The 12845-nt window shown below is 37.0% G+C and overlaps 1 protein-coding gene across 6 annotated transcripts in view; it reads right to left on the bottom strand.

Annotated features, from left to right (window-relative positions):
* The window catches only part of TNNI3K (TNNI3 interacting kinase), a 283998-nt gene that overhangs the window by 153198 nt on the left and 117955 nt on the right, over positions 1-12845 (bottom strand). For 3 of the 6 annotated variants that reach the window (XM_026018089.2, XM_072754871.1, XM_072754870.1), the window contains 6 exons: positions 11267-11353; positions 10627-10683; positions 9560-9652; positions 9423-9480; positions 9101-9295; positions 8252-8356 (listed from right to left, as the gene is read on the bottom strand). In XM_026018089.2, coding sequence (XP_025873874.1) covers positions 8252-8356; positions 9101-9295; positions 9423-9480; positions 9560-9652; positions 10627-10683; positions 11267-11353 — 595 coding nt within the window. The remainder of the gene's footprint in view (positions 1-8251; positions 8357-9100; positions 9296-9422; positions 9481-9559; positions 9653-10626; positions 10684-11266; positions 11354-12845) is intronic. The other 3 variants (XM_072754868.1, XM_072754869.1, XM_072754872.1) reach the window with 1 other exon arrangement.

Below are 12845 nucleotides of genomic sequence, written 5' to 3' on the forward strand. Positions count from 1 at the left end.
GCGAGACTATATCACACAGTACCTGCTCTAGTAAGAAGCATGGCCATTGGAGTGAGCTCTAGCCAATGAGATGGGATTCAAAGTGATTCATGACACTGTAATACCTGCTCTATGAAACATTTCTTTTTTTTTTTCTTTTTTTTTAATTTTTATTTATTTATGATAGTCACAGAGAGAGAGAGAGGCAGAGACACAGGCAGAGGGAGAAGCAGGCTACATGCACCAGGAGCCCGACGTGGGATTCGATCCCAGGTCTCCAGGATTGTGCCCTGGGCCAAAGGCAGGCGCTAAACCACTGCGCCACCCAGGGATCCCTCTATGAAACATTTCATGCACATCTTACATAATATTCTTCTCCCATTTAGGCTCACTTGAATAGAGATGACCCCTAAGGAGACCCTGGAAGCCACATGTTTAAAATGAGTCTTGAGTGACTTCATGAATAAGGGCCACACCAACAACCTGTTTATTCACATAATCAAGACATAAACTTCTATTGTTTTTGGACTGTTATCTATTTTGGGGTCCATTATTGTAGCAGATAACCTATCCTAACAAATTCAAATTTCTTCTTGGAAAATTAAATCGCTTAACTCCCCCAAAACCCATTACTCAAAGCAGTGATAAAATTCACAGAGATTGCTTTAAAAAATTAATTTGGAAATCTGAATTCCCATTACAGTTTTGGACAAAAACATTTCAGAACTACAAGCACCCCTTAAGCTTGGAGGCCCCAAGTCCTAAGGCATCCATTCTAGGTAAAAAATAAACTTCTCTTCTATGCATCCCAAATGATATAGCTATGCCTCATCCTTGGGAGAATTAAAAAAAAACATTTCTCAAATAATTTTCCATAGGACCTAATTTCTAAAAAAAAAAAAAAAAAAAAAAAAAAGGACTTAATTTCTTCAGAACTCCAGTTGAGAAAGGCTGGAAGCATCAAAAAAAAAACATGGAAATATGTAGGTTTCTATGTGCGTTGCTATATAATACACATACACCATTTATATGAATCTTTATCCTTCTCCATATGTGTATTGATCTGTTATATATAGTTCTGTATTCTTCCAGAGTGTGTAGTCTTGAATACCCACATGACCTGTGTGCACTGCAATTGCCCAGTATTGAAACTTGCACTTCTGTTTTGGCTGCCTATAACGATTCTACATGCCTGGGAACTTTATAGTATCGATCATGAATTATAAATTAGATGTTCCCGAGTGACTTAAATATACATAGCACAATTCCCATGGAAACTACTAGACCTTGGGATCTACTCTATGCTGTAGGTATCATGGGCCTATGGATCTCAGTCTTTTGCATTCATTATTGAATGGGTGAATGAATGAATAATGATTATACTGAATTTTGGGCAATAATTCTCAAAACATTTAGAATTATACTATAACTTAATTTCTCAATATTCCCATTCCTCATTGGCAGCAAAGAAGGATCAGATTGTATGTACATGGCTAGAGTAATTGAAATTACACTTAAAGGTCATTCTCAGTGCAGCCTGTATATTGGAATCACCAGGAGTACTATCTAAAAATATACCTGGGCCCACCCCTATAAATTCTGAGGTAAGTAGCACCGGGGTGTTCTTTTTTTTTTTTTTTTTTTAAGTTCTTCCACAGTTTCTAATGTGCAGCCAGTGTTGAGAAAATTGTGCTAGAATAATACTTGTTTGATCATAAGAATTAGCTGGTAATCTTGTTTACAAGAATAGATTCTTAGGCCCAATTCAGGACATTCTCAACCTGTGCCTTTAAAGGGGGAGTCTTTGAATTTGCTTTTGTATTTTTTTAATGAGATGATGCTTATGATTGGGAAATTTGGGAAAATAGTTCATTAGACTTCAAGCTCTTCTAGAAAAGTTGCTAGGGGCTATCAATCTCAGCTGTATTTCCAGGCATAGCACAGACACTGGGTCATATCATGCACTCAAGTATTTATATTAATTCATTAATTCATTTACTTTTAAAGTGGAAATGGATGAGAAAAAATTTGACAAAACTTAAAATGCCACGTGTGACTAGTTTAATACTAGAGAATTACAAAAGTAGCATTGTGAAGGATTTCATGAGTTTCAGTGGGTTCTTTCAAGACCTATAATAATTACTGCATTGTAATCGACTGGTTTGCATTAAGATATTCAGAATTCTTTGCAATGAGGTATTTGCCAGTGAATATTAAACTCTATCTGTAAAACCACTTATTGGAAAAGTCACAAGTGAAAGGCATAGCTGAGAACAGACTCTTTAATCTACGAGAACTGAGAAATACAGCAGTACCTAATAATTTCGTAATTAGAAAAAACTTAGTAATTTATTTGTACTTGATTTTTTTAAATGCGGGACTTTTATATTTATACTCAATTGAAAGAAAAATGCATGCATCAACTTAAAAACAATTATTAAAAATTTTTGTGAATAATTTTTTCTCTGATACTTTTGGAAATCTTCAGATTTAATTAAATGTCATCTTCAAAATTAAAATTCTTCTAGCCCTTACCAACTTTGTCAGTTTATACAGTATTTGTTATTTGTTATCAGTAGTTTGGCTGTTTTTAAATTGTCACTAATTATTTTCCTTTATTGTCACCCAAATAAGCTAACATTCAAAACCAACAGTAATCTTTCTCAGATATAGATGTAGACTCCCAATTAATTACTTAAAAAGTCACATAAAGTTATATAAAAAGAAATATTGGTATGTATGAGAATATTGTATTTTTCCACCCTTGATGTATAAGAGAACACATGAGGGGTTAATAGTAATAACAAATGTCATTTGTATAGTGCTTCACAGTCTAGAAAACGCTTTCTCATACATATCTCATGGGAGTGCAATGGCCACTCCATTATGGAGGTATCACCATTTCATTGCATATAGTGTTCTTATACTATATCCTTATATGGGGAAAAGGTCATTCATTTGATCCATATATGTTTGCAGTGATGTTTTGGTTTCAATGTCAAACAATTTGGAAAACGTATTTTTCCAAAGGAACACAGAGAGCTGCTTGTATTCAGTAACAAGTTTTGAAGCCCTTAGCTGTAGACTATGCTTTGCAAGCTCCAGTGCTGCAAAATGAAAGTATAAATTGGGCCAAGGGTAAGTTGGTAGGTAGTGAGGTCTACAACAAATTGGAAAGTGCATTCCTGTAGAAAGCTACATACATTGAAGAAGTATTTAGAGTCGTCTCATTGGCTCAATTGGTTAAGCAGCCAACTCTTGATTTTGGCTCAGGTCATGATCTCAGCGTCCTGGGATTGAGCCCTATGCTGGGCTCTGTGCTCAGTGGGGAGTCTGCATGAGATACTGTTTCTCCCTCTGAATCCTTCCCCCCGCTAAAATGAATAAGTAAGTCTTTGAAAAAAAATGTTTAAGAAATATTTAAACACTATAGACAAAGGAGACGTACTGGTGTGCCTCATAATGCAATTTCTGTTCCACACTAGCAGTACACGGGCTATAAAAGAAGCACTAGAGCAGGAACACTGAAGCACAAGAAGATGATATGAGAAATGATTTGAATCACAGGAATTGAGCCTGAGGACTGAAGCACAAAGAACAAAGTTGGTAAATGGCTGATGCTCATTCAGTATCATCAGCCTCCTTTATCTCTCTGTTCTGACTTGGTTTTGTTGTTGTTGTTGGGACAGCATAATATAATGTTAAGAACACTATAAGTTATGGATGTGACCTCAGACTAAGTCACTTTCTCCATCAGTGAAATGGAAATAATAATAAGTATGTTATAGGATTGATGTGAGATGAAATAAGAGCATACATGCAAAGGGCTTAGCAGGCCTTTCACGTGTGAGTGGTAAATAAATGGCAGGTATTATCATCATTCTCATCAGCATCATTGGAAAGAACCACTTCCTTACTCAGCCCTTCAACTTCTCCTTAGTATATACTTAAAGATCAAAATTAATTTTCAGAACCGTGAGGTAAGAAGCTTGCCAGGGGAAAGGTAGAATTCTTTCCTTTCACTCATATAAATCAACAACCACAGAACCAAAAATAGAAGCATCCCCCTCATCTGTAAGCTGATCAATAGCTCAAACAGCCCCTTTGCTTTAACCTACCAAAAGTATTGGGCAAGTTGATCAGGCTCTACCTAAAAGCAGCCATACTTGTACCAACTAGGCCATTGCTTCCTGGAATGTTATTCACAGAAACACCCCCAGGAATTTGGTTCAGTTAAAAATGCATTGATCGAACATCTCTAGATGAAGAGAAAAGGATCTCTGTTCTTAGAGCACTGAGCTGCCCAGATTAGTGGGAGAAAGAAAAGTGTAAACAGATAATTTCAATGCTAAGGTGCAAATACGTCTGAGTTCCTCACCCTGATGTGCATCTTTCCCTTCCCCTTTCAGTGGGGCTCCATCAGCATTGTAGACATGCAAGGGTTAGACTGCTGTGAAAACCCAGAGGGAAGACATGCACCTGTTCTCCAAATTCTAGCTTTAGCTCTATACATCCTACATGAAGCTTTCCACTCTACTTTGGTCTTTGACTGGCATGAATTGCTTTGAAAATTGCTGCCTAATCATTTTGTTCCTTAGTCACTTTCTACCTCATACGGGGAATAAATTGTTTGCTGGGCATATGCTCTATATACCCAACCAGAGCATAGTAAACCCAGAAGGACTTACACTCTTTGGAGCAATGTGCAATGCTATATCCCCATTAATCTGAAAAACTCAATGTTTCTATTGTTGCCAGATTAAAGATTAGTAAAAAAAAAAGTAGTTCACAAATAATAAATGCAATAGTTTGGGACTCTATTATATTCCAGGCACCTATGCAATGAGGTTTTGTAAACTTTGATGACTTTTTGGTACAATTGAAAGCATTTGGGTTACATTAGAAACAGAAAAAATGGATAAGAAGCTTTTGCACAGCAAAGGTTAGAGTCAACAAAACTAAAAGACAACCTACAGATGGGAGAAGATATTTGCAAATGATGTATCAGATAAAGGGCTAGTTTCCAAGATCTATAAAGAACTTATTAAACTCAACACCAAAGTAACAAACAATCCAATCACGAAATGGGCAAAAGACATGAAGAGAAATCTCACAGAGGAAGACATGGACATGGCCAACATGCACATGAGAAAATGCTCCGCATCACTTGCCATCAGGGAAATACAAATCAAAACCACAATGAGATACCACCTCACACCAGTGAGGATGGGGAAAATTAACAAGGCAGGAAACCACAAATGTTGGAGAGGATGTGGAGAAAGGGGAACCCTCCTGCACTGTTGGTGGGAATGTGAACTGGTGCAGCCACTCTGGAAAACTGTGTGGAGGTTCCTCAAAGAGTTGAAAATAGACCTGCCCTACGACCCAGCAATTGCACTGCTGGGGATTTACCCCAAAGATGCAGATGCAATGAAACGCCGGGACACCTGCACCCCAATGTTTATAGCAGGAATGTCCACAATAGCCAAACTGTGGAAGGAGCCTCGGTGTCCGTCGAAAGATGATGGATAAGAAGATGTGGTTTATGTATACAATGGGATATTCCTCAGCAATTAGAAACGACAAATACCCACCATTTGCTTCAACGTGGATGGAACTGGAGGGTATTATGCTGAGTGAAGTAAGTCAATCGGAGAAGGACAAACATTATATGTTCTCATTCATTTGGGGAATATAAATAATAGTGAAAGGGAATAGAAGGGAAGGGAGAAGAAATGGGTAGGAAATATCAGAAAGGGAGACAGAACATAAAGATTCCTAACTCTGGGAAACGAACTAGGGGTGGTGGAAGGGGAGGAGGGCAGGGGGTAGGGGTGAATGGGTGATGGACACTGAGGGGGGCACTTGACAGGATGAGCACTGGGTGTTATTCTGTATGTTGGCAAATTGAACACCAATAAAAAATAAATTTATTATTAAAAAAAAGAAACAGAAAAAATGGTAAATATAAACATATCTATTATACAGTAAATGTTCTATTTCCACTTTCAATCAACATTTATATTTTTGGTCCTGTTTTATAATCTGGTGGTATAACAACTTGCACTTACAGAGCAAAGGAACACACACTCAATTGCCCCATAATTGGAGAGTTACGGCTAGACAAAACTTTTAATGGTCACTAATTTGTTTTAATACTACATGCAAAATGGTTGGGATGACAAGATAACCCTCCTCCAACTCACAAGTCACCAGTTTATATTATGCTAATTTATCACCTAAATCTACTTCCTAAATATTGTTCAGAAACTCAAAGCAAAAAAAAAAAAAAAAAAAAAAAAAGTCTATTAACATGCATGCTTTTGAAAGAGAGGTAAGAAAAAAACCTAATAACAGCAAAGAAATGACTTTTGTGTGAAAACTAATAAATAATTTTAAATGGATTGAATCCCACACATATTTCTTCTAATATCTAAGACTCAACCACTCTCCTATCTAATTTATCTCTCCTATCTTTCCTATCTGTCTCTCTTTCATTTTCATCGGTCATGAGTGAAGTTCTGCTTTTTTAAATTACTTCTCATTCAGATTACCGCAACAACTTCTTCACCAGTTTCTTGACTTCACTGAGTGGAGAGACTGGGTGAATCATTCCAAAACACGGTTCCAAATCTCTGATTCCTAGATCTACCACCTCAATACCTACTTCTTTCTTACAAAGTCTAAACCACCTTACGTCTAGAATTCGCTGATTTCTGTGCTCTTATTCCAATTTATTTTTCTAAATTTCTTTCCCAATTGTCTGTTTCATACATTATGAATACTAGCTACATTCTTATGCACTTCATCCCCCAACATGGAACTATTCATTGCTGCTATATATGCCTTTAACCTTCTAATCTCTATTTTCTTAATGTCTTCCCCAAGCCTATGATGCCCTTCCAGAGTTTATCCATTCTTTGGAGCCAAGTTCAAATGTCCCTTTTTCCATGAAGTTATTTCTAAATTCCTCAGAAGTAATTTTTCTTTCTAAAAATTTTGTATAATTTTTAATATCTCTTATAAAGCTTATTATTTTATACCTAAAGCATTTTTTTTTCTCCTCTACTAGAACTACTAGGAAGCTCTACTAGAAAGCTTCTTGGGAATGGAGTCTATGGCAGCTTCACCTTGTAGGCTCTAATGTGCCAAGTATAAAGGCTTTAAACATAGTAGATACCCAAATAGTTGTCGAACAAAAGGCTGAATGGAGTAGTTACTTTTTAGTAGTCTCAGAATTGTGGGCTCTACACAAAAGGTTATATATGGGATCTGAATGTTATTGATCATCATGAAATGAAAGTTACGTTCAATAATATGACTTGTTTCATAAACTAGATCAGGGGTTGTCCAGCTATTCTCCAGAACACCTTTGGGATTCCAAAGAGGTGGCCTAGGGATCCCCCTCCTTGGCAGTAGAAAATGGTAAGTGAACAGATTTCTAGACCCTACATTCTGTCTTCAACTGAAAGAGCCACATTTTGTATACTGGCCTTCTTGTAAGACTTTGCTTAGAGAAAGCTTTCACTGTTTAATTTTTTTTTTTTAATCCTTTGGGGTTTCACCCCTAGAACACTACGATTCCTTGTTTGTTTCAAGTCTCTAACCCACAGGAGAACATTTTCATGTGAAAAACAGGTAAATGAGCTGCTGCGGTTTGGCTGAATTTATTATTAGAAAAATACCAAAATGGCAGCACAAAAACAGTATTTCAGGTAATTTAAATCAGAACCTCTTATAATATCTGACTTTGTATGAGACCCGACATGCCATAATAGTCATTAGTCTAAATTCTTATTCTGACTCTCTTGACTTGAGAACTAGCTGGCTGGTGAATCTTACAGATATCGCTCTCTCGAAAGATCCCTGAGAGACAGTTATATAACTTTCTTTCTTTTTTTTTAATTTTTATTTATTTATGATAGTCACAGAGAGAGAGAGAGAGAGGCAGAGACACAGGCAGAGGGAGAAGCAGGCTCCATGCACCGGGAGCCTGATGTGGGATTCGATCCCGGGTCTCCAGGATCGCGCCCTGGGCCAAAGGCAGGCGCCAAACCGCTGCGCCACCCAGGGATCCCTATAACTTTCTATTTACGTAGAAGACGATGACAAAACTTTCTATCCCTTAGCCGTAAGGTAGCCTGTCACCTAACCCACAGAATAGAAAACCCTGACTTGCAATATACTTAAGTGAAGTTAGATATATTGAAATCTGTTTTAGACTCCTAGTCACCTGAACAATTCTATGTTCATTATTTAGAGGGAAAAATACCTGTTTAAGTCACGGTGTATAATTGGTTGTGTCAGGTTGTGAAGGTACTCCATACCTTTGGCAACGTCTACTGCAATAATTAATTTAGACTGCAAATCAAGAATCCTGGAATTTAAAAATAGATTTAGTGAGGATGGAATGGTTAATGGCAATAACACATCCTTCTAAAAGATATCAATGGCGTACATGATTTGTTATTCTGTACATCTTTCAGCCCTTTTTGCTTTATTGAAGATTAGACTAAAAATCCAAAAAAAATCTGGAAAAAGAACTTCTGTACATCAGATGATGCCTAATTATCAATCATTTCAGGTACCAACCCCTCATATTCAAAATAGTCCACTTGATTTTATATTTATAATGCTATACTTAATTTTTTTTATGATAACAGAAAATGGATTCTGCTTTAGTAACTGAGTGAAACCACACTCTAATTATTGTATGCATGTATCTAGGAACTGAATTCAAATTAGATTTGTGCAAGGCCATTCTCTTTTAAAACCTTAAAAAATAAATACTGTGACCCCTGGTAATTATTTTATTCTCAGCTTACATATATCTGTGTTATTAGTATGCCATATTTGGCCTAATTATAAGCTTCAGTTGCTAATTTAAATTCCTTGAATTTGTTATCTCCAACTGACTTCCTGTTAAGAAAGCACAGAAGTATTTCTATTCACTAAAATATAATTATTGGGCAGAAGTTATTAGCCATCTTCAAACTGCCACATTTCTGAGCACTCAGGGATGTTAGAAGGTAAAGGCTCATCCAAGTGGAAAGCCTCGGAGGTAATGCAAGGATAATTCCATGGACATGTGAAGTGAGAAGTCAGAACAAGAGAACCATACCTCTTCTGCTCATGAAGGAGGGAGAACAGGGAACCCCCTGGTATGTACTGAGTGACGATGGCAAACTGGCTGGGGTCATTCAAGCAGGCACCCACAAACTGAATTATACAGGGATGATTGAGGCGGCAGAGAATGGACACCTCTCGGCAGAACATATCCACGTCGGATTTGGAGCAGTAGGTGTTGGCCCGGTAACTGGGAAGGGCGGGAACAGGAAATCCTCAGTCAACAGACGGGTCAAAACAAGGGGGCTTGCTGTGCATAAGCTTCTTAAGGTTCACAATTCCAGTCTGGTGCTGACTTTTCTCATCTGCTCTCTTACCGTTTTATAGCCACTATTTTATTTCTGCATCGTCCTTTATACACTTTCCCGAAAGAACCTAAAATTAAGAGAAATGAATAAACACGTGTTGTCTTGAGCTCCTGAAACTAAAGCAGAAGGGCGTTTTCTTGGGTTACCTGAGCCGATGATTTCATGGAACTCAATTTCTGAGAGCTGAAGATGGAAATGCGAGGGCAGTCCAGCCCTTAGGAGGAGAACATCTGCCTTTTCTGAAAACAGGAAATGTTATTTTATTTGTTAAGACAAAGAACACACGTGGATGTGTACACATGATGCACGTACATACCTTACTTAGCCAAAAATGTCCTTCCCTGGTAACATTTAATTTTCCAGATACAACTGACTACTTGTAGATATTGAAACCTTATCACAAACGATCCTTGTCCCTTTGCATTAAAAACATGTGAGTAGTCCCGTCTCTGTCCCCTGACCTTTGTTATCAGGGCTAAGGGTTTATTTCTAATCTGATCAATAACTAGCTCATCTACATGACATGGCAACCCCGGAGTACTGTTCACATCACATCATGATAAGGAGCCTTATCTGGCCGATCCCTTCAACTTATCATAATGGGCTTAGCCAAATATCCATAAGCTAAATCTCAATGGGATGCCAATTAGATGTCAAAAAAAAGTCCATGAATCATTCAAAGAAACACCTCAAACCAAAAATAAGTTTTAAAAACTTCAAATTCTAAATGGTTAACTATAAATTTGTTGTTGAATCATGTAGGTATTTTTTAATATTCTTGATTCAATGGCTTTAATTTCTGTGTGCAGCATACACTCAAAAATTTCCCAAGGTATTACTTGTTTGGGATCTTTTGGAAAATAACCTATTTTTTCAAATTGATTTTCCTATGGCAAACCTATTCCCAATTCTCCTTAAAGACATTAATATTTGTGATTTAGACTTCATTAAAAATACAAATGTCTATGAGAATTTGATCTTCCTTTAATACTCAGGATATTTTCACTGCTGTACCTCCATGAACCGAGATAGCACATGTAAAATAGTACGGAGGGTAAGGTTAATTATGGGAAGAATGCTTTGTTGATAATATCGTTTATGCATGTAAAATAGTCATCCTTTATAATATGTAAAACAAAACAGAAGGTTATCACATTTGAGGCAATAGTAATCCTTAGTAATAAAATATAACAATTGTCCCATGTTAAAATACCTTTTGTCATGCTTTTAATCTTCCCCAAGGGGGATGGAAGAGACACATAGGAGCCATCTAGAAATCAAATTATATTACAGAGTTTAAAGTAGCATTCTTTTTTTCTACATAAACAGTAAACATTATACAAAGAAGCAGGTGACAAAAGAAATTTGCTAAGAAAACCAAGTGAGAATATAGCTTTAACCCAGGTCCTTTTCCGGACACTGAAACTGTATAGCAAGTGTTTATTTAGAGAGTATATAAAAAGATTAAAAATAAAAAAAAAAAACAAGGTCTAGTAGACTCCGGCAGATTTAATTTGTGTCTGGGTATGAGTATTCTCTGGCCTGCCTTAATAGATTACTGAAATGGAAAACGACTGCTCTCAGCTCACCAGGGCCTTCCCGGTCATGCATAAGCCTCATAAACATCCAGTCGAGGGAACGCTAAACCTGAAGGAACTGCAGACTGGTGAGTCGGAAAACAGCCTAAGTGAAGGCTTCTTTATTTTCAGCCTTACCCAGACATAAGTTTTCCTAGAATAAAGTCAATCTGACATGCCCTCATCCCTAACCCCAGAATAGTAGTAATAGAAATAAAGGTTTACCTTTTGGCACAATATAGTACTAACGACAAAAACTTAGTAAGAAAAGGATACCTCCTCCAGGTTGAGAATATTCATTACAGGGCAATTCATCCTGCGGTCTTTTATAATGCTTCAGGAGGGTCACGATTGCATCATGTCCTTCGTGAAAAGACAAAAAAGGTCAAAGGGTCTTAATTTTTGTGTGATTTATTCAGCCCAAAATCTACCAAAGAGGTAGCTTGAAACATAGGATATATCTTAAGAGATAATATATTGCAATAGGAATGTAGTACTTTCATTCACTCATTCATTCACCCACTCCTTCATTCATTCAGAATGATTCATTGAGATTCTACTACATCTGAAGCACTATGTTAATTTAAGCACTTTATTGGGTGGTAGGGATATAAAGAACAAGGTGACTATGGTCCTGTCCATAAGAAGCTTGAATAATAATGAGGTAATTGAATAATAATGAGAATCTCTAAATGAGGAAATATGAGGTACTAAGGGCACCATTAAAAGGGTAAAGAGCACATATGGTAACCGGGAGAGAGGGATGTGTTTGCTTTGGTTGAATGTTACATTTGGGTCGACAGTGGCCGTCTAACATGGCACTGAGATAATTCCATAGGTCTTTGTGGCAAGAGGCAGTTATCTGTCTGCCTATCAGTGTTTGTACTCCCCATTCATGGAGTGATTTTTGTCACTCAGAATAGCTGTCCACCCAGGGACAACAGTGCCCTATCGCCCTTGCATCAAGCTGTGGCCTTGTGACAAATTCTCATCAAGGCAACATGAGCAAAAGTGATGCCACTCCCAACTCTGGGCTTCAAAAAAAAAAAAAAAAAAAAAAGGGTGAACCTTCTCCTACTCTTCTCTTCTGCTGGCTGGCTGCAGAAGGTTCTGAGGCCCTATGGGATGGGAGAAAGTCATCCACTGGACCAGAAATGCCCACATTGGACTTCTACATAACTGATAAATAAATGCCTATTATATAACACCCACCAAAATTAGGGGGTTTATTAATTGCTGTAGGTAACATATTGTGAAAGAGAAAAAAAATGCGAAATGCTCTTCTGATAGATCCATGGTTTTCAATAGAACTAAACTTTTTGATACTATTTTATGTTTCAATTATAAAAATAATCTACCAAAGCTAATTTATACAAGAGAAAAACAAAGTCAGCCTTAAAGGCCCTGCCAAGAGACTTGTGGAATGCAACAGAATTCATTGTGAAAATGGCCAACTTTAGGAATTGATAAAGCACACATGCTTAACGATCACGGATGGTTCATGGTTAACGCTGGTTCAGAACACACCTGATTAATGTAGAGAGTACATGCTGAGAGTTATGCTTGGTTATCAAATCCCCCCCTTCAAAAAAAGAGAATTAAAATTAATAGAGCATGCAAGATCATGAGATGAAGTAATTAAGATACTAACTAGCACTAAAAGCTTTTCCAAATGTAATATCCCAACACGAGCTTCTTCAAGAAAAAATAAATAAATAAATAAATAAAACACCGTGATAACAATTGCTAAAATCTGTTGCAAAACTTAAATCTACAGAGTGAACAATGAGTGCCCATTTTTTTTATCCATAGATTTCAATTCATGACTGGCAGATTCGTAATTTTCTCAAATGAT

Source organism: Vulpes vulpes, chromosome 3 (genome assembly GCF_048418805.1).
Source record: "Vulpes vulpes isolate BD-2025 chromosome 3, VulVul3, whole genome shotgun sequence".
In the NCBI taxonomy this organism is placed as follows: Eukaryota; Metazoa; Chordata; class Mammalia; order Carnivora; family Canidae; genus Vulpes; species Vulpes vulpes.